Source organism: Lithobates pipiens, unplaced genomic scaffold (genome assembly GCF_037356315.1).
Source record: "Lithobates pipiens isolate NorthernLeopardFrog02 unplaced genomic scaffold, aLitPip1_a1.2 Scaffold_30, whole genome shotgun sequence".
In the NCBI taxonomy this organism is placed as follows: domain Eukaryota; kingdom Metazoa; phylum Chordata; class Amphibia; order Anura; family Ranidae; genus Lithobates; species Lithobates pipiens.
Genome location: NW_027507791.1, coordinates 54,920,837 through 54,943,825, shown reverse-complemented (window position 1 = coordinate 54,943,825; position 22,989 = coordinate 54,920,837). Strand labels below are relative to the sequence as shown.

Here is a 22,989-nt window from a genome sequence, read left to right as displayed (position 1 = left end):
CTGAAGGGGAGCAAGGAGGTGTGAGGGGGCACAGGTACGTTGAGTATATAAGGGGGATACAGTTATGGAAAAGGGGACAGTAAGTTGGTCTTTTTGTATTTTCCAGATTCAGGTCATGTAGCACACAGGAAGGAGCCAACAGGGCCAAAATATGCGATTTTATGTAAAACCTTTTGCGCCTTATGCATGACGTGTGCACTGAATTATTGTTGCCCCAAAACATCCAGTTCAAAATTGTAATTTTAACAATGAAGGTTTAAAAATAAAGACATTATTCCTTTAGCAGACTTGTCAAACATCAGGCCCTTTGTCACCAGTGCAGACAGTGGCTCTTTGTTTCAATGGTGGTCAGACTTTCAGATTCCCTGCCAAAAGCAGCGGTGCTGGTCAGAAGTACAATAACATTTTATCCCCCCCTCAGCAGCCAGTCTCATACAGCACTGGGAAGAATCATCCAAAGTGTAAAAGAAGCCAAACGGACCAGCTAAACTCCAGAGACAATTTCACATTTTCGCTACGGGCCTATTAAACAAACACAATATCTTTTTGGGGCAAACAAGGTTTTCTTTTTTGGTGGTTTGGTTCTTCAAGAATGACTTCTTTTTATTTATATTCTACAGTCTAAAAGAAGAAGAAGAAGAAGAAAAAAAAAAAAAAAAAAAAACACTTCCTGCAGTCTGACCAGTGCCAATTTTAAAACTACGAATTGTGTTACAGATATAAAAGTTTTATTTTAGTCAGCAACTTATCCCTTTCTTAACACTAAAATGATGCTTCTCATCAAAAACTTGGCAGGATATTTTCAAATCAAAATAAAGACTGTTAAAAAAAAAAAAAAAAAAAAAAGAAAAGTGTAGAATTTTATATTGTTTTTAACTCTTAGTATATATATATATATATATATATATATATATATATATATATATATATATATATATATATATATATAGATATATAGAGAGAGATTATAATATATAATTTTTTATATATATCTTCTGGGTTTCGGGGTGCGTGATGAAGTCACAAACCTTGGCTTCACCGTATGCGTTTTGTCGCCAAATCGTGTGCGTATGTGATATTACACACTATTTAGGGACAAAACGCGTACGGTGAAGCCAAGGTTTGTGACTTCATCACGCACCCCGAAACCCAGAAGTGGCCCGCCTCAATCCTGGGACGGACTGTTTGAAGTTATATGCGCATTAATTTGGTTAGTATTTCTTAATTTGATTAAACTTTGACTTTTATGTATTTACACCATGTGGTTGTTTGGCTTTCCTTTGATATGATCCATGACTTCGGAGTGACAGGAGCATTCAAAGGAGGAGGTCAACCACATACTGAGCAGCGAGTCTCGTGTACAGGCACATTTTGACTTATAATATGGAAGTCAAATTGTTCTGGTAAGTGTGTATTGGATCTAAGGGTGAAGGTGCAGTTAGGTGTTGTTCCTGTTCAGCCCATCTTTCTGGGTTGCAGCAGAAGATTTCTTATTAGTCTTTAACCACTCCCCACTTGTAGAATGTCATAGGACATCCTGGAATTTGAGTGGACATCTGAATGATTCCTGCAGCTGCAGGCATTATTCAGATATCTTTCCTTTCAGTGAAAGCCACCATGCTTTTACAGGCGGTGGGAGATGACGCAAAACCACCCAACCCTCCCGCCACCCTGCAGTGCTTCTACCGGGTCCCCCATGCGATTGGCGAGCCGGAGAAGTCACATGCTGACCGCAGACCAGATAGTCCCCGGCCATCTCTGACCTTGGGAGGCTGGAAGTGACGTCATGTCAATTCCGGCGCCTTCAGACGTAAACACTGCCCTTTTTTTGCTGGGAAGCCTCAGATTTTTTTTATCTCAGGCTTTCCAGCATAGAGAAGAGATGTGGGCACTTTTAGAACCCCAGATCTTTCCATAAAGAGGACCTGCCATGTCCTATTACAAGGGACAGGTAAAAGGAATACAAGTGAGCAAAAACATTTTTAAAAGGGAAAGTATGAAAAAAAAAAAAAAAAGAAGGAGGGTAATCTCTTTATATATCGGCCAAACTGGAAATACGCCACCAATAGAAAGTGCTCATCCATACCTCCTTATTCTGCATAGTTTGGTGAAACCGCCATCTCCGCTTCAGCGCCTCTTTCTCTACACCCTTGTCCATCAAAGTATAGAGGGATTTGCGGAGCATGAGGTCTCTGTCGTGAAAGCCCCACATCCCTAAAACAAGAAAGGCAATCACAGTCAGGGATTTTGTGAAATCTTTGAATTCCGATTAACAGTTCTATAAACACACGGACTTACCAAGAGAGGCAGCATGCAGCAAGCAGTTCCCATCGCCTGTGGTTGCCAAAGGGAGGAGCCTCTGGTATGAGGGGTCCACCTGTGTCCACCAGTTGAGGCGACCTGTGAAGACAGGAAGTTCACTTTAGTTATGTTGTCTTAAAGGATGTAAGCTCTGGAGGCTGTACACAAGAAATATGCAGATGAGACAGGACTGGTTAACAATATTTTAGGCTCCCTGCAGCTGATCTTTTCCCCATTACCGATCTACCATGCTTTGTGTTCCGCCCTACGTCCCCGTGTGGGGGCGGCTATCTTGACAGAGGAGCAGGGCTTTGCTTTCCTATCAGAGCTGCCCCCCTAGTGACCAGTGGGGGAATATATTTAAGAAGAAACGAGAGGTGCGGAAAGCACAGATTTGCAGAATGAGTGAAGTAGAAGCTGCAGGTCTTCAGGTACGGCTTCCTCTCCGGCAAGGAGCAGCACAATAGTGATCTTACCAAATCAGGGGTTCCCACTTTTTCCCTACTATAACCAAAAGAAGATTGAATGTTTTGGCCATACATATACTTTTTATAGCTGAACTCGATCAATAGGAATACCACCTTATAGAGAAGGTACTTTCTTACCTTGTGCCAAAACAATCTCCCTTTCATTTTACAGTCTTCTTTTCACACTGTTTTTGCTCCCCCGTAGAGGTCCCTCCTCCCCAGTTTTTTGTATCCTTTGGCTCTGGTATCCCTTGTAGTTTTAAAATGGAAAGTGGGCACGATTCCCACAGCGTCGGGCTGCACTGATGCTGGTTATTTTATCAGCGAGTAAGAGTACTGATACTTTCGGGGCAAGTACTTGTCAATGCCGAGTACCGATACTTGTTTGTGGTGTGATTTGCGTTGAAAAAAAAAACTGGCTCAAATAGCACTGCAAAGTATCACCTGCAATTAGAACAGGAATGCAGTGCGATTGCTGTCTGAATCTAATGTGATCTGATGTGTGCGCAAGCAGTGCGTGCGATATGTGTGTGCGCGTGCAGTGCGTGCGATATGTGTGTGCGCGTGCAGTGCGTGCGATATGTGTGTGCGCGTGCAGTGCGTGCGATATGTGTGTGCGCGTGCAGTGCGTGCGATATGTGTGTGCGCGTGCAGTGCGTGCGATATGTGTGTGCGCGTGCAGTGCGTGCGATATGTGTGTGCGCGTGCAGTGCGTGCGATATGTGTGTGCGCGTGCAGCGCGTGCGATATGTGTGTGCGCGTGCGATATGTGCGTGCGATATGTGCGTACGCCATCTCTAAACACCACTTGACCCTGTGTAATCCATGGCAGCGAGAATGGCAGAATGTTGGCATCGAAGGCCTGAAATTCTATTGGCTATTTGAATGGAAATAGCGAAGTGGGCGGGCGACAATTAAATTATGGGTTATGTTGCAAAAATGCACTTACCCTTTAAATAAAGGTCCTAAAATAAATGGCCTTCGTTTCCCATTTATCCTTACGGTCAGTTCCTTCTTTTTACTACACGTTCTCACCCTGATTGTCGTTTGTAGAAAATAGTTTTAAATAATGTTTAGAAAATGTTTTTAAAAATGTCTTTGAAAATGATTTTAAGAACAGACTCCCTCACAACATACTCCTTTTATCTCACTTGTAATTACCCTCCTGATTTGTATTACAGGGAAGTGCAGACATAAAAGTATACATATGTACACATACACTCATATTTCCAGTTTGTTCCATTTACCTATTTTTCCCTTCCCTTTTTTTCCTCTATTTTATTTTATCTCAATATTTTTCTTTCCCCCTGGAGTATATTCATATACCAGGGAAGTGATTATACAATTTGTTTCTCAGCAACTACAACCATGATCCACATTTCAAAAATACAGATAAAAACCCTGTATTTTGATAGGTTAGCAAGGGTCATAGGTGGTTAGAAAAAATTATTATTGTTTTTATCAATATAGTTTTATGTACACATAAATAAATGTCTTTTATTTTTTCTATTTTTTCTATTTTATATAAAAAGATCTTTTTACGATAATTTTTTATATATATTTTTTATATACATTTTATTAATTATAGTCATGTATAGCTGTCAATAGTTTTTTATAACATACCGGAATGTGATATGCAGGTTGCGGTGCTCTATAGCTTAATAATTTGTCATGCCCTGAGTCCGCAATAATATGCACAAAGAAACGTTTTCATTTGGATTGACATAAGTGAACACACCACAGAACATAACATATCCTGTGTCCACAGTAATAAAACAGTCTTTCCATATTTGTGCTGTCACAAGACGAGCACACAGTATGTAATAGATACATAGCGGCTCGTATAGGGCATTCCCATAGTAAAGATGGCGCTGATACACTCGCGCAAGCGCAGAAGAGCACTGCACCCTACATAAACGTGAGGGTGCACCAATATGGCCGCTCCAGATGACGTCGCTCTGACGAAACGCGTAGGGCGTGGCCTAGAACGTGCACCTTACACTGGCATACAAGCAGTAACGCCGGCGCGGCTAATTTGAAAGCGATTTTGTCTCTTTGGATATTGTGAGTAACCTGACTTCTTAATAAACAAAAAAACGTTCAAACAACAGTATTGCACTATGTTTGTACTTCTGTTTCCCTTCATGCATAATTGCTAAACGGACTACTTGTGGAAGGAAAAGTGTAAAGCATCTCCCCAGCATAGCAGAAGCAGAGCCCAAAGAAAGCTGCACAGTGGCTCATACTGTGGCTGCTCGATTAACCCATTGAGGGTTTTTTGTCTGGTGAGCACATATACATACCTTTTGCCTAACACAGAGTGGCGCACCGGAGAGGAATGTATTTAACCCTTCTGCACTAGTCACTTTACTCTACCTTCCTCATTTGATGAAAGTTCCATGCGTTTTTCCAGCAACTGGTTGATGCGACTTTGAAAATTTCCGTTGGACATTATAAGATTTTTTGTCACTATTATTATTATTTTTTCTGGGTACTTTCACAAAACGTTATCACTTAGAACATATTTGCATATGATTTTTCAGATATTGGTTTATGTATGTTTATCGAGCACAGTAGAATTGTTTTTATGTGATTGATTCACCACTTTTCCAATACATATGTGCATTTTTTGAGGTGTAAATCAACAGACATACATCCTCTTTTCTTTTTTCACGCATTTTAATATCACGTCTACAGTGGTTTTAAGAGGTTTCCACCGCAATTTGTTTTAATATTCTCCAGAGCACCAGCAGAGATAATAGATCATCTTACACTTATATATGATTTTAGTATTCACAGTGCACAAAAAGGTTTTAGCGCCAAAGCTTAATTTATATTTTAGTATTCTAAAATAAATGTGATCGTCAAAACAAAATCAGCAGAATAGAAGTAGAACGGGTCCATAAATATTGATTGAAAAGAGACCTCCAACTCCCGGCCTAAAGTGTTTACTGGCACTACTAGAAAAATATGTTTATTCAGCTCAGCTGAAGCAGAATGTTAGCATTATTAAAATGTCACAGTACTTCCGACACAGCAGCTGATTTGCATTCCTGCGAGCGCTACGGCCTCCGGAACAGTTTTCTAATAAAAAAAATAAAAAAATAAAAAACTTTAGAGCTGCGGTCCCAACCGCAAACCAGGAGGAGATAAAAAAAAAAAACCCCGGCAGATATCAGGGCAAGGAATCTGCTTCACCCGTCTGGTAAAACGGCTCCTGGGGACAATACGGCCACAAAGAGCCACCGGGGGGCATTTTCCCCTCCGTACATCTGCAGCCAAATGGATGAGTTCCAGGAGAGAGAGAGGTGGATAGTAACACAGCTCTGCCAGGCAGGCCGAGGCTGCAGTGCAACCCTGGGATTAACCCTTTGCCACACTTCAACCAATCCCTTAACCCGCATACCTGAAAATATTCACAAACAGACCTAACAAGTTTAAAAGAAGAATTCCAGGTATGGACATTTTATACATTGTTTCATGGGTCCAACTTAGATCAATGTAACCATGCATATACCATACCTGTGGGATCCCTCTAGAACAGTGGTCTCCAAACTGTGGCCCGGGGGCCAGATGGGGCCCTTTGCTTGTCTTCATCTGGCCCTTGGGGCACCATTCCTCCTACTGACACCACCAGAGGGGCACCACCCCTCCTACTGACACCACCAGAGGGGCACCACCCCTCCTACTGACACCACCAGAGGGGCACCACCCCTCCTACTGACACCACCAAAGGGGCACCACCCCTCCTACTGACACCACCAAAGGGGCACCACCCCTCCTACTGACACCACCAGAGGGGCACCACCCCTCCTACTGACACCACCAGAGGGGCACCACCCCTCCTACTGACACCACCAAAGGGGCACCGCCCCTCCTACTGACACCACCAAAGGGGCACCGCCCCTCCTACTGACACCACCAAAGGGGCACCGCCCCTCCTACTGCCACCAAAGGGGCGCCGCCCCTCCTACTGCCACCAAAGGGGCGCCGCCCCTCCTACTGCCACCAAAGGGGCACCGCCCCTCCTACTGCCACCAAAGGGGCACCACCCCTCCTACTGCCACCAAAGGGGCACCACCCCTCCTACTGCCACCAAAGGGGCACCACTCCTCCTACTGCCAAAGGGGCACTAGTGTTCTAACTAATCTCAACAATGGGACACCATTTCTTCCATTGAAACATGGGTACATAGCCTCCTCTTAACTTTATATACCATATTATGGAGATGATGGGCGGCATCGGATTCAGGAAAGGAAGAGGCTTTCTTGGAATTAAAGAAAAAAAAAAAAAAAAAAAGGTTGGAGTTCCTTAACCACCTATTGGCGTTTTAGGTCTGCTTTCTCCTTTAAGAAATGGGCTCTTCAGCATGTAGCGAAGACCTCAGTGGGATTGAGTGATCAGTGCTGGCTTGGCTCTTCCTGACATGGCAGCTTCTTAATTGTTGTGGCAATAATGCCAACACAGTACTAGCAGCCAAGCCAAATACCAAGGGGGAACCACAAGCAACTGTTTGTGTAACTGACTCCCAGTACACTGCGGATTCTGTCCCTGCAGCTCCATGAGGTTAGATAGAAATGCTGAGTGTCAGAGGGGATATGAAACCGCAAGGGAGCCATCACATGGAACACTTCAGACCGCACGGAACCAACAACGGCTCATGATGCAAGTTGGAAGTTGGCCAAAGGGGCTCCAGGTTGTGTCACTAAAATAAAAAAATTTATATTGATCTCCGTCTTCATCTCTTGCTTTCTCCATAGATTTCAGGTCATTCTTTCCCTTTGGGCTCATTCACATGGTCACCAAGGCCCGAGGCATGCAAGAGTCATGTCTTTTGGAGCCCCATGCAGGCAACCTATATTAGGCAAGGGAGACACCGTGGCTCTACAGACTCACCATTAACAAGCGTGCAGGGATTTTTTTCACAATTTTTTTTTAGGAGTTCGTTGGGGGGCTTTTGTGAGATATCAGGGGTCTAAAACAGACATCTGATGTTTCACTTTTGAGACCGAGAAAGGAGATTGAGGACACAGCCCTCAATCTCCATCTCTGCAACCTCAGCTGTACAGAACAAAAAATGGACAGGAATAGCGCTGTACAGAGCTTCCCGTTCATTCACAAACTGAAGCATAGTAAACACAGTTCACCATGTTTCAGTTATGAATGAACAGAGTCATCGATCAGTACAGATCACTGAATATTTAGACAAGGAAGGGGCAGGTAAATGAAACATTTACCCGCCCCTTCCCTTCTCTCCACCCCGACAGAGATGGAGAGGGGAGGAGGGAACCTGGCAGAGCTGCGGGGGATGAAAGGGAGGACAGTGGCCCGGGGGAAATTAAGAAGCTGGATAGGAGGGCGGCGGGCATTTAGAGGAACTGATCCCCTCCCTCTTGCAGCTGCTGAATGCCTGTGGGAGGGAGAGGAGGAGGAGGCGGCACTCTGCAGCTGTAGGAGGGTGGGTATCAGCTCCTCTATATGCCGCTGTCCCACCTATCCAGGTGTACAGGGGGCTGCATGGGCCCCCCTGGAGCATTGGGGCAGGGTTGCAATTGCGACCTCTGTAGGCATGCCCTAGAATTATGCTTATGTTGGTTAACGAGTAACGCGGTTAATGAGTTTTTTGAAAGACAAGCAACTTTTTTTTTTGTTAATCCTGACTCGGTTTACAAGTGTTGTCTCGCAAAACGAGAAGAATTCAAGCTAATGGGGTGTGTAGTACCGCATTTGGCCCGAGGTGCGGGGGTGCCGCTGACACTCGGAGCGGTTCGGAGCCGTTCAGAAATACTCCGTTCCCCAGCGTTTCCGAATTCAGCCGAGCTGTCCCAAGTATTCCCGAGGCTCTCCAGCGCCCCACCCCTGGCCACATGCGATGTTGCATGTAATAGAAGTCAATGCGGAACGAGTTATCGTCGTTTCCATTGACTTCTATGGAGAAACTCAATTTGATATGTGAGTGCTCTGGATTACAAGCATTCTCCTGGAACGGATTATGCTTGTAATCCAAGGTTCCACTGTAACCCGTATGTGTAATATAGATTAGAGCAGTGATGGCAAACGTTGGCACCCCAGATGTTTTGGAACTACATTTCCCCATGATGTTCAACTACAATGCAGAGTGCATGAACATTATGGGAAATGCAGTTCCAAAACATCTAGGGTGCCAAGGTTCGCCGTCACAGGATTAGACTATAGATCTACTATTATACAGTTCAAATAAATTATAACTATAGTGCAAAATTGGACCCAACAGGTAATAGGAACAGGATTGGTCAAAAAGGTAAAGATGGCCATACACCTATAGATTATCTGCAGATTTTCTATGGTTAGAAGGAAAAAGTGCAACAGATTTCTCCATGTTTGCTAAACTGCGTGGATGGAGTAATCTCCCACTTTTTATATCTAACCATAGAAAAACTGCAGATAATCTATAGGTGTATGGCCAGCTTAAAACATGAAAAGTTCTGGGTGTAAATAAACCTAGTAAAAATCGCCCAAAACGCTATTTGATGGTTGCAGCACCTCAGTTCCAAAGTCTTGCATATGACCAAGTGCACAAAATTATAAAGAGAGGACGCCACTACCTAAGTGTAGCCAATACCTGGCCGCTTCCTGGACAAACTCTGCATGCATGCCTACCCCTGAATAGATGTAGTGAGCGCATATAGTTTTTTTAGTTTTATGCATACTAATAAATGGCTGCACTTAGGTGGTGGTGCCCTCATCAGTTTGAATCTTGCTCCTGACACTACCTGCATGGAGTTTGCATGTAGTCCCTGTACTTTCGTGGAATTCCCCGAGTACTCTGATTGCCTCCTACACTCGGGAGACATGCTGGTAAGTTAATTGGCTCCTATCCAAATTGGCCCTAGTATGTTGTGTGAGATAGGAACCTTACATTATAAGCTCCTTTAGGGCGGGGACCGATATGCGTGTACAATATATGTAAAGTGCTGCTTAAAAAGTGCCTGCACTATACAAATACCTGTAATAAAACAAAAAAAATGTAGATTTGTGTGTGGTGTGATCACTTGACTTTAATTTTGGTGGGCTCCAACTACTCACTGGAAAACATCAAGCTTGGCTATGGCTCTCTCCGAACCAGGATTCCCCCCCATTAGTGAATGCTCATGCATTTGGTCATCAAAGTGGTTTTCCGAGGGGATCACCCCTTGAAATGCGTAAGCCTTCCCAAAAAAAGACGTTTTGCTGCGTGATAGGACAATGGTTGGCTGATCTGTTGACAGCTCATCTTCTCCCTCGATATGCTTATTTGCCTATATATTGTTTGGGAGTAGAATATTTGCTTTTATTCATCAATAAATCGTGTATTTCGGTAATGCACAAGGCTGGTGCGCTCTGCTCTTTGTTGTTTCTTTAGTGCTGGTCATCAAAGTGGATCTGGTTTCATTGGGGAAAGTATTGAGGCATTCAGAATAGGCAGCAAAATCGTTTACTGAAGGCTTCTTTGGCTGTCCATTTTACACAGTCCAGCGGTGAGGGTTCCCCTCAGGATCCAGAAGAGGACCGACACCAGCAGAGGGGAGGAACTGGCGGTGTCAGGAACTATGGCAGTCCCCAGCACCAGCTAAGGACCTGGTCGGGGGACTCAGGTGAGTATAGCTGGCTGGCATCACCAGGTAAGAGGAAAAAAAAAAGCCTGGCAGGATGGGTCAGAGGCGTTTGGGAGGGAGGGGTGGTATAGAGATCGCTTTTGCTCAGAGTGGTACTTTAAAGCCAATCCAAGACAAACTTTTGCAAAGGGTCTTCAATAAAAGAATTTAAGATTTAGAAAAAATAAAGAAAACTGAACGGAGGTTTCATTAGCTTGTATGTGCCCAATGACTCCGGAGCCTGACTGATTAGCCAGTAGCAGTGGTTGCTCCGCTTTGGTCACAAAAGAAGTGACATCATCCTTCAAGAATCTGCCATCTGCCCAAAAGCAGGTTGAACAACAGTGGGTGTCGCTCCCTCCCCAGAGAAGGAGGATTTGTTTATCAAATGAAATATCTGAAATTCCTCTCCCACTATCAATGGCTACTTGTGGAGCACCCAATTATAAACCATTATGATGACTGATTTACATAGGCACCATCGTGTTCTGTACAAAGGGAACAGAAACAAGCGTGACTAATACTGGTAAACACATACCAAAAAAAAAAAACTATGTACAGCAACAAGACAAGGTAACAGAATGTAAAGAGCTTCTGACAAATACTCATTAAAACAATTGCCTAAAGTAGTATAAACTTTGATATGTTAAGCACTAAACAACATCCTTAATCCCCAAACATAATCCACACACATCCACTACTTACCACCTGCCTACCGGGCACTTTCACCCCTTTCCTGCCCAGGTCTATTTTCAGCGCCGTCACACTTTGAATGACAATTTAGCGGTCATGCTACACTGTACCCATATGACATTTTTATCTTTTTTTTTTTTTTTAACACAAATAGAGTTTTCTTTCTGTGGTATTTGATCACCACTGGGTTTATTTTTTTTGTTTGCTAAACAAAAAAAAAGACCAAACATTTTCAAAAAAACAAAAACATTTTTTTATAGTTTGTTATAAATTTTGAAAACTGGTAATTTTTCTCCTTCGCTGATGGGCACTAATAAGCACTGAGGCCGCGGCACCGATGGGCACTGAGGCCGCGGCACCGATGGCCACTGAGAGGACTGATATCCCTGTAACAGAAGCCGGTTAACAGATTTATTTTTTTGCTGATAGCGTGAGGGGGAAAAAATTAAATAAAAAAAAAAAAAAAAAAAAAAAAAAGAGAGAGAAGCAGATAACCAGCTTCTGTTTACTGTTGTGATCAGCTGTCATTGGCTGACAGCTGATCACGTGGTAAAGGGCTACTGTGATTGGCCCTTTACCCCAATCTGATCAGCCAGGTCCCAAGGACTCTGATCACAGAGCGCACCGCTTGGGGCAAGCGCAAGCATGGGAGGCCTATTATAGGTCTATTTTCAGCGCCGTCACACTTTGAATGACAATTACGCGGTCATGCAACACTGTACCCATATGAAATTTTTCTAATTTTGTTCACACAAATAGAGCTTTTTTCAGTATTATTTGATCACCACAGGATTTTTTTGTTTGCTAAACAAAAAAAGACCAAACATTTTGCGAAAAAACAAAAATTTTTTTTTTATAGTTTGTTATAAAGAAATTTTGAAAACTGGTAATTTTCCTCCTTCGCTGATGGGCACTAATAAGCACCGAGGCGGTGGTACCGATGGGCACTGAGGAGGTGGCACCGAAGGGCACTGAGAGGACTTATGTCCCTGTAACAGAAGCTGTGATTGGCCCTTTACCCCAATCTGATCAGCCGGGTCCCAAGGACTTGGTGATCAGAGCGTGCTGCTTGGGGCAAGCGCAAGCATGGGATGCCGCCCATGGACACCCTCCCGGCATTTTAAGCCCACGCTGTAGCCATCTTTTGGCTACAGTGCAGGCAGGAAAGGGTAAAGTGGTTGTAAACCTCAGACGTGAAATATGAACAAAGCATATCCCTCTATAGTGTGTACTGGTCTCAATCCATAACACCGAGTGTCATTTTGGTATGCTGCCTCTTTCCCCTGTTATCTGCATGAGTCACTTATGACAAGTTCTCTTGACACCAAGAAAGGGGATGGACCTCCAGCACACAGCCTGTGATCGACAGCCTCAGCTCTGTTCCTGTGTGTAGGGAGTGTGTCCCTTGCCTCCAATCAGCTCTCTGCGCTGAGCTCTGCAGAGTGTAACTTCAGCTCCCCGCCACCCTTCTTTTTAAAAGCTCAGACAAGCTGTATACTTTCTGCACTTTGAACGGATGTAGAGAAGAAACGACTGCAGATAAATAGGTACAACCTATGTAGGATTTGTTTTAATCGCTGTGTGTCACCTGAAGCCAGTCACTTCACTGGGTATATGGAAGTGTTTGCAACCAGTTTAACCTCTTCACACCTAAAAAGGGTAAAACAAATCTTAATGCCCAAGCATGATTTAGGCAAAGATATCTGCGGATACTGCCTGGAAGTGGGAGTAAATACCTGGATTATACAGGTATCTGCTCTCCCCTCCCCTCTGAAAGGTGCCAAATGTGACACCGGAGGGGAGGAAGGGGGGGGGGATCCGAAAAGCGGAAGTTCCATTTTTGGGTGGAACTCCGCTTTAAGGGCCCTGCAATCCACTTTTCCTCAAACATTTTTTCTTACTGTGTTTATCTGCCTCATTGTTATGTTCCTCCGTGAGCTCCCCAACCTCTCCTTTTCCTTTTTGTTTGTAATGATCAGTGCACATTAGCTGAGATCACGTGTACTGCTTTATGTACACTACAAATCCCATAGTCCATCTCTGGAGCAAGCAAGAGAGGGTGGCCACGTTCCTACATAGAGTGGGACCATGGAGAATGAACACCTAACAGGAAGTCAGAACACATGAGCAGAAAAAAAAAAAAGAAGAGGAATTTGGCATATGGGAGAGTCTACAGCAGGGATATGCAATTAGCGGACCTCCAGCTGTTGCAAAACTACAAGTCCCATCATGCCTCTGCCTCTGGGTGTCATGCTTGTGGCTGTCAGCCTTGCAATGCCTCATGGGACTTGTAGTTCTGCAACAGCTGGAGGTCCGCTAATTGCATATCCCTGGTCTACAGTATATCATCTGTGTATTTAGCTCTTTGTTCAGCTTTAACACGTACTGTATACCAGACATCACATTACACAAGGAAAAACAAACTGCATAGATCCATCTGCCCTATAGATGATCAGGAAATAACTCACCGGCATGCTCCAAGGCCACCAGCATGGACTGTTCAATGAGATCCCGCTCGATGAAGCTGCGGAAGTCATCGCTGTACACCGTCAGGTCTGGCAGCTGGAAGGTGCACACCGGTGTTTCCAGTGGGTGCTCATTACTGCCGTTGCTGGAGACATGCGATCGAGCCAAGGAAACGATGGACGAGCTGGCGTGGGATATGCCCCGGGACAGGCGTTTCTCTGCAGGACAGAAGGGGAAAAAAATATGTAAAAATGACTGCAGACATGGAGGAGGAAGGCAGCCATATTATAAAGAGAATATTATGGTTTTTGGTACATTTTGGGACAAAGATAAAAGTTAACTGATCTTCTACATCATGCTGTTATGACCTAAATAAAACATTTATTCACAGACATTTAAATGCGGGGTGCCTCAGTTACATAAAAGGCCAACTCAGGGCTCAGCCCCCTGACCCCCAATAACCCCTTCAATATATATATATATATATATATATATATATATATATATATATATATATATATATATATATATATATATATATATATATACACACACACACTTAAAAGGAGTTGCAAACGCCTCGTTTTTCACCTTAATACATTCTATGCATTAAGGTGAAAAACCTTTGCTGCAGCGCCCCCGAGCCCCCCTTATACTTACCTGAGCCCCGTCATTTCCGCAATGGGAATGAGCACACCAGCCGGTGTCTCGTGTCCTGATTGGATAAACTGATAAGAGCGCAAGCCATTGGCTCCCGCTGCTGTCAATCAAATCCAAATGACGCAGACCCCGAGGGGGGCAGGTGGGGGGTTTCAGCCGCGCAGGTGTCCTGACGGAGAGCGCTTCTTCGATGGGGCCCTCAAGTAGAGGAGGAGCCAGCAGCGCTGTGGAGGGACCTCAGAAGAGGAGGATAGGGCCACTCTATGCAAAACCAAATGCACAGCGGAGGCAAGTATGACAGGTTTGTTTTATAAAAAAAAAAAAAAAAAAAAAAAAAAAAAAACGGAACCTTTACGATCACTTTAACATTTTCAGATATCTTCAAACCAGTCACAAGATTTCGGCTTCCTTCCTCTTTCACTCCTCTCTGGCCCAGAGTGGTCCTCTGATGATATGCCAACATCAGCGCCGCTCTCTGCTTTAACCACTTAAGCCCCGGACCAATTTGCAGCCAAAGGACCAGGCCTCCCCTTTTTGCGATTCGGCACTGCGCCCCTTTAACTGACAATTGCGCGGCTGTCCAAACAAAATTGGAGTCCTTTTTTTCCCCACAAATAGAGCTTTCTTTTGGTGGTATTTGATCACCTCTGCGGTTTAAATTTTTTGCGCTATAAACAAAAAGAGCGACAATTTTGAAAAAAAATTCAATATTTTTTACTTTTTGCTATAATAAATATCCCCAAAAAATATATATAAAAAAAAACATTTTCCTCAGTTTAGGCCGATACGTATTCTTCTACATATTTTTGGAAAAAATAAATAAATAAATCGCAATTAGCGATCACTGATTGGTTTGCGCAAAAGTTATAGCGTTTACAAAATAGGGGATAGTTTTATAGCATTTTTATAAATTTTTTTTTTTTTTTTTTACTAGTAATGGCGGCGATCAGTGATTTTTATTGTGACTGTGACGCTATGGAGGACACATCGGACATTTTTGACACATTTTTGGGACCATTGTCATTTATACAGCAATCAGTGCTATTTAAATGCACTGATTCCTGTGTAACAGACACTGGCAGTGAAGGCGTTAACCACTAGGGGGGGTAGTGTAGGGGTTGTGTTTTTTTTTATTGCAGGGGGCGTGGCCTGGCATGTGACGTCACTGATAGTCTTCCCTATAACAGGGCACAGACGATCGGTGACAGCCACAGTAGGAAGCACGGGGATAGGTTTGTTTGCACAAATCTCTCCTCGTTCTTCAGTTCTGACCCAATCGGGGGACACCAGCGGCGATCACGATCGCCGCTGGTCCCACGGAGCTCAGGACCAGCGGCGCGCTCCCAACCCTGCTTAAGGACCACCTCACGCCGATATATGTCGGCAGAATGGCACGGCTGGGCACAATCGCGTACCTGTACATGGCTCTTTAAGTGCCCAGCCGTGCCATTCTGCCGACATATATCGGCGTGAGGTGGTCCTTAAGCAGTTAATACAGTATGAATGAAGGGGCCCCTTGTGATGGCCCCTGATGTGGCAGGGCTATGATGCCCATTCATTATATGTCCTTAAAGTGGAACTTCACTCAGTCAACCTTAACTATTTTAATCCTTGTGCTGCTAGCATTAGTAAATAATTAGCGAAGTATATTATATTTACTTGCTTGCGTACCGCTTACTACATTTACTGTGGCCGCTCTGCACCAGATCACATACCTAGTCTAGTACATGATCTGACACTTCCGGGTCTGAGGCGCACACCATTGATGATCCGCTCCCGCTATGATGCCACAGCGGACAAAGCGAGAGCCCAGCGGCGGGTACCGCGGACTTGATATCCACTGCCAGCTGGCGATTACACAGACAGAACGACAATCTACCTTTGTAAACAAGGCAGATTGTTGCTCTGTCAGTAGGGAAGGTACTGATCCTGTGTTTCTGCAAAGTAGGAACACGGATCTTTGCCTTCTCCTGGTAAAAGCACCTCCCCAATAGTGAGTAAGCACATCCTAGGCACAAAGTTAAGCCTTTGATCGCCCCTGATGTTAACCCCTTCCCTGCATTATTATTTTATTTTTTTAGCACCGATTACTGTATTCGTGTCACTGGTCCCCAAAAGAGTGTCTGTTAGGTGTCCAATGTGTTCGCCGCAATATCGCAGTCCCATTATAAATTGCCAATTGCTGCCGTTACAAGTGAAGACAAAAAAATAAATAAAAATATCCCAGTTTGTAGACTAAAACTTTTGCACAAACAAATCAATATTCGCTTATAGGGGATTTTTTCTACCAAAAATATGTAGCAGAATACATACTTGCCTAAATTTATGAAGAAATTCGATTTTTTACTTTTTTTTTTGAATATGTGTTTAAGCAGAATGTAAAAAGTATTGTTTTGCTTTTCGAAATTGTTGGTGGTTCTTTTTGTTTAAAAAGGGCAAAATATTAAAAAAAAACGCAGGGGTGATCAAATAACACCAAAAGAAAGCTCTATTTGTGGGGGAAAGATGAACATCAAATTTTATTTGAGTACAGTGTCGCACGACTGCGCAGTTGTCAGTTGAAATAACGCAGTGCCGTATCGCAAAAAATGGCCTGGGGGGGGGGGGGGTAAATCTTCTGGAGATGAAGTGGTTAAAGCCCAAAATAGATGGCATTCTTGCTACTATTGCACTGTATCATTGAGACAAGGGCAAGAGCTCTTAGGGCTAGTTTACACTTGCTTCAAAACAAGGCTTCGGACAGGCCTTGTCAACGCTCTGAAAGCAAGTCAAAGCTCCTGTCACTAAATAAAATGGTTCGTTTACAATGAGGCTTCCGTGGTGGGGTGGCTCCCCCGAGGCGGCTTCCGTGGTGGGGTGGCTCCCCCGAGGCGGCTTCCGTGGTGGGGTGGCTCCCCCGAGGCGGCTTCCGTGGTGGGGTGGCTCCCCCGAGGCGGCTTCCGTGGTGGGGTGGCTCCCCCGAGGCGGCTTCCGTGGTGGGGTGGCTCCCCCGAGGCGGCTTCCGTGGTGGGGGGGGTCTTCCCTGAGGCGGCTTCCGTGGTGGGGGGGGTCTTCCCTGAGGCGGCTTCCGTGGTGGGGGGGGGGGGGTCTTCCCTGAGGCTTTGAGTGTGCTTTGCCATAGACTTCTATGGAAGCTTTGAAGAACCACTGTAGCTACATGGGGTATACTTTTTGAAGCAAAGCCGAAGCAAAGCAAAAGCAAGGTGTAAACAGGACTGTAAGCTAACCATTTTATTTAGTGACAGGGGCTTTGACTGGCATTCAGAGAGATTTAACAAAGCATGTCTGAAGCCTTGTTGAAGCCGAAGCAAGCGTAAAAGCCCTTAAAGCAGAAGTAAACCTATCTAGAAAAGCATTGTGCTCTCAACCAAACTGTCAAACCATCCAATGGCTGGTGTCATAACTGATCACATGTGCAGCATCATGGCAGTTGTCGATTAAAGAGAGACAAAGATGGCAGCTTCCTTGGCTGAAAACGATGGGGGAGGGGGAGGTTTACTTGCACTTTAAATCCCTGTGATTACATAATACCTTTTATCGCGGGATATAAACCTGGAATGTCGTTATCTACCCAATGCTATACACGTCTTCAATCATAAATGATCATTGCAGGGACTGGAATTCTTGTCATATTTTAAATGCTCTGGATTACAGCACCAGAGAAAGTTGCAGGCTTTATGCGATGGACCTTTCAAAGGGACACAAGTGTCAGAGCGCCGTAAAAACTGTTATTAGAGGAGCTTTATGAACTGACATTTCTTGTCCTCACCTGCCGTCAGTGGCCTCTCTGTGTATTCTATACCTTCTATTTGTTCCTTACTCCAAGTTTACACAGCGCTCAAAACAAACAAAGCTGTAAAATGTTTTTCACTCGTGCCGTTCATTCGTAAAAAGAGAACCAATCACAGCAGGGCTTATTCAGAGACTGAAATTCATTCTTCAAGGGTTACAAGTTAAGCACCCTTATGAAAAATTAATACTGGTTGTATTTTTTTTTTTTTTTTTTTTAATACAAATAAACTAAAAAGGAGAAATAACGTGCTTTGTACTGAATATATCTGAATTCTGCTTTTTTGTATTGAATTCGGCATTAAATTGTCTTTAATATGACATTTTCATTTTGTGCAAAACCTCCTTCCCAGTACAGTTGAGGCTGTTATAGTTGCAAAGGGTGGGCCGACTCAATATTAAACCCTACGGACTAAGACTGGGATGTCATTAAAGTGGAGTTGCACCCAAAAAAATTAATAAAAAAAAATTCATGAATGTTCCTAAAAAAATAAAATAATTTTTTTTTTTAACTCACCTCTAAATAGCTGTTGCTAGGGGGTCCCTCGTAGTCTGCCTCCTTCAGTGCCTGGGATCGTGACATCACCCCTCGGCGCAGGAAGGGCTCAGCTCTGCCCCCTCCCTCTTGTCAATCATCTGGGACACGCGGCAGGTCCCAGATGATTGCGCGGCCAATCACAGCGCGTGGTGCCGCTCGCGCATGCGCAGTGGGTGCCCGGCTGTGAAGCCACAGTCGGGCGCCCACAGTTAGAATGCCGGCGCCACCGAACGGAGGGGGAGAGGAGCGAGGCTTCGATCCCCCGCAGTGCTGGACAGGTAAGTGCCAGATTTTTAAAAAAGTCAGCAGCTGCAGTATTTTTTAAATGGCAACACCACTTTAATGTGCGTGTAAAGGCAGGTGTCCCAATACTTTTGGTAATATAGAATATATTATATATATATATATATATATATATATATATATATATATATATATATATATATATATACACACATACATACATACATATATACACCCACATACATATATATATATATATATATATATATATATATATATATACATACATATATACATACACACACACACACAAAGTAGATCCAAGTGGCAACATGCACAGTGCCATATGCACCTCTCCTGCTCGGGAATGACATATTGGCATCAGCCACCCCCTGCCACTGGTTTGTACAGGCTGAGTAGCGGGCGAAGACTGTCCAGACATACTGTATGCTATACAGCCATGTGCATGAAACCTTGAGGGGCACTGTGTAAGGCCGCTAATTTAAAAATTAGAATTTAGTGCCTGCTGCCTTTTTTTCTGCTGTGTTGTGTAGATGCGTTGGGGTGCCCGCCCCAGGGGTTCGTAGCACAGGAGTAGGTGCCACTATAAACCCTATGACCAAGAAACAGGAGAGCTGTGTCAGTCAAAAAAAAACAAAGAAAAATAAATTCTAGGTAAAAATAAAATAAAAATGTACCTTGTATATCATCTTGCCGCTGCAGCGCTGGCCTCATGGGTCGGGCTGCGTCTTGGAGTTTGTAGCTTCGCGGGTCGTTGAAGTTTTGGGCTGGGCCGCCAGCATGCGGCTGCCGTAGCTGATCGTAGTCATTGACTGCTGCGCTGAAGTCCCATTTCTTACCTAAAATGAGAGAAAATAAAATAAAATGTATAAATCATTAGAATCTAGGATTTTTATATCTTTGCCAACTATGTCCCCTCTACATACATCTGGGAAGCCATTTTGTTGGTGGGTTTATATTCTAAAACATTTGGCCCAACTATTAAAAAAAAAAAAAAGTGCATTCCTAATGTGGATTCTGTTTTAATACGGGGGGGGGGGGGACAAACAATGACGTCACCACTCAACATTCATAGAACCTACTAGGAGGATAATACAAAACCAATGGCCATCGGCCTCCAATACTGGAGACAGTCCCCGATCACCGACTCCGCTGGCTTTACTCTAGAACAGAGCTCTCCAAACTTTGGCCCTTCCCTTGCCTTGCCTTTATCCTGCCCTTGGGGCATCATTCCTCCCACCGACACCAACGATGGGGCACTATCCCTCCCACCGACACCAACGATGGCTCCCACCGACACCAACGATGGGGCACTATCCCTCCCACCGACACCAACGATGGGGCACTATCCCTCCCACCGACACCAACGATGGGGCACTATCCCTCCCACCAACAGCAACGATGGGGCACTATCCCTCCCACCGACACCAACGATGGGGCCCCTCTGCCACCCCCCCATCGACCCCAACGATGGGGCCCCTCTGCCACCCCCCCACCAATACCAATCATAGAGCACTGTTTGATCTCACCGATGCCAGGACATTTTCTCCTCCCTCTGGCCACAGTCGGCCCCCCTAAAGTCTAAAGGACATTAAACTGGCCCTTTGCTTAGACCGTTTGGAGACCCCTGATCTATAACACAACAGGAACATTTATGCACGAAGGTAACAAATACAATACATAATAATATTTCTGCCCGCAGTTCTACTTTACAGCTAAAAGTTTGTTTTTGTTTTTTTTTTTTAGCTACAAACATTCTGCTGCATTGGGATCTATTAAAGTGGCGTCGGCTTTTTGCCAGCGATTCTCCTTAAAAACCTGAACTCACATTTATATCTAAAAACGAAGGCGGCGAGGACTTTGCATTTATAGAATCCACTCCCCATGGTGTCACCTACAGCCTTGCCTTCTGTTCTGGCACTTCAGTCGCCCGGGTTTTATCATCAGTACATGAAAGAATCGCTCCGGGGATTACATCTCACAGCAATGACACCGCCTGATTAATATGGTCAGAAAACAAACTCATTTGCAGCTCTTGTCAGAACGGAGGAAGACGGAGCCTGTCAGTGACAGCCGACTATTGTTACCTGCGGTGCTGTGCCACACACTGCCAGAAAACCAATACCGCTTCTAAACCCTTCCATGTACCCAGTGAAGGCACTGGCTTCAGGTGATATACAGATGAAACAAATCCTCCTATATAAAAGTTGTACCCGTTTATCTGCAGTTCTCTCTTCTCTACAGCCATTCAAAGTCCAGAATTTATAAAGCTCGTCTGGCTGTCAGAATAAAAAAGGGGGCGAAGAGATGAAGTTGTGACATGGTTCTAATGCCGGCCATAGATGGATTGAATGAAAAAATATTTTTTTCAAAAATAAAATTGAGAGAAAATATTTTAACATGTTCTGGGTCCAGTCATCTACTTTGTACGTTTTCTAAGCCGCGTTTAAATTTGATCCATTTCTGAATACCCAGATGTGATTGAAATTCATATTATACAAAATCTTTTTTTTATTGAATAATTTACACACAATTAGAAAAAAAAATAAAATCTATGAAAACATTTTTCAACATAACCATTCAGGGTTTTTTTCCCCACTCACGAAGTGAAAATTGATGAAAACAAAAAGACATTAATTATAAAATATTGAATAATTGTACAGACAACTAAAAAAAACACGTGCTCGATTTCCTATCCTGATACATGCTGTACCATGTACTTGTATGAGAAAGTATGCCGTTTGCTTTGTATTGTTTCCTTCATGTGAAATCCCCTGTGTTCCTACTAGTCTTCTGCTTTCCTATTAAAAACTGACCACACTAAGCAGCAGTACACAGCATGGTCAGTTCTCTCTGGCTATGCTGGGCACTCAGCCTGCTCTTCTCCAATGATCAGAATTGTCCTGACACCCCACTCTTTACTTTTTTTTTTTTTTTACATAATATACAGTGAGTCCTTGTGTATCTACGCGTTTCACCATTGGGCTTCTTCAGGATCGAATCAAGGTTCTACAGATAGCAAATAGAAAGAAAGGATCTCACGGTCTTACAGAGAGATTCGACTTAAATAAGCATAACCACGCAATAGCTAAAAAAATACCATCCTAATAGAGACCAGCACAAGACTGTTTCCCAGGGTCCATGCTTTATTGCTTCACTCTCCAAAGCTTGCTATATATAATGTGGACAATTCAGTGACATCACCAGCACAAGTGCTTTGAAGGAACGGACACCTGTGCAGTAAACGGTGAGCGGGAGTGACGTCATCGCAGCACCACCCACTCACACAGCCGGAGTCCGCAAACCCTGGAGGAAAACCAGGTGAAGATGGAAGCCTTGTCAGCGGTGACAGCTCATCGCTGGAGAGCTTCGTTCTAAGTTTTTTTTTTTTCAAATAATGTGCTAGTATGTGATGCATACTAGCACATTATGGCTTTACCTTGCAGGTTCCAAAAAATAAAATTAAAAAAAAAATCAGCGGTTTGCTACCGCTTTAGGGACAGCCATTAATATACAACCAACAAGGAGGACTCATTCACACCATGCATTTTATGTGCATTGATGCATTCACACAATTTCACAGTAACTGTGAGATAAAACAAAGTTCAAGAATATTACTTTATCCCATTGTTTTGCAAATCCATGTACACTACAAACTGTGTGATTGAATCGGTTCTGATATCGCTGTTTTACTAACCTGACTGCTTCTTATTCTAAATGGGAAACCTTAATTTTGTCTGCAAATATTAAAAATTCTAATGGCCAGTAAGAGTCCTTAGATTTAAAGAGTACCAGTCATTGCAGATCCATCATGGCATCCGCTCACCCGGTGCCGCCACATCCCTCACCTTGTTGTGTCACTGCCGCATCACCAGCCGTCCCATTAAAGTGAATGAGACTGTCGGTGAGCCAACAGCGGGGTCAGAGGAGGAGCCAACAGCGGGGTCAGAGGAGGAGCCAACAGCGGGGTCAGAGGAGGAGCCAACAGCGGGGTCAGAGGAGGAGCCAACAGCGGGGTCAGAGGAGGAGCCAACTGCCAACAGCGGGTCAGAGGAGAAGCCAACAGCGGGTCGGAGGAGAAGCCAACAGCGAGTCGGAGGAGGAGCCAACAGCGGGTCGGAGGAGGAGCCAACAGCGGGTCGGAGGAGGAGCCAACAGCGGGTCGGAGGAGGAGCCAACAGCGGGTCGGAGGAGGAGC

The 22,989-nt window shown here is 44.1% G+C and overlaps 1 protein-coding gene across 4 annotated transcripts in view; it reads right to left on the bottom strand.

Annotated features, from left to right (window-relative positions):
• OTUD7B (OTU deubiquitinase 7B) overlaps nt 1–22,989 on the bottom strand; it is a 120,520-nt gene that overhangs the window by 20,597 nt on the left and 76,934 nt on the right. For all 4 annotated transcript variants that reach the window (XM_077464247.1, XM_077464246.1, XM_077464248.1 and 1 more), the window contains exons 2-5: nt 19,469–19,630; nt 13,543–13,758; nt 2,299–2,400; nt 2,087–2,214 (exon numbers count right to left, since the gene is read on the bottom strand). In XM_077464247.1, the coding sequence (XP_077320373.1) occupies nt 2,087–2,214; nt 2,299–2,400; nt 13,543–13,758; nt 19,469–19,630 (608 nt within the window). The remainder of the gene's footprint in view (nt 1–2,086; nt 2,215–2,298; nt 2,401–13,542; nt 13,759–19,468; nt 19,631–22,989) is intronic.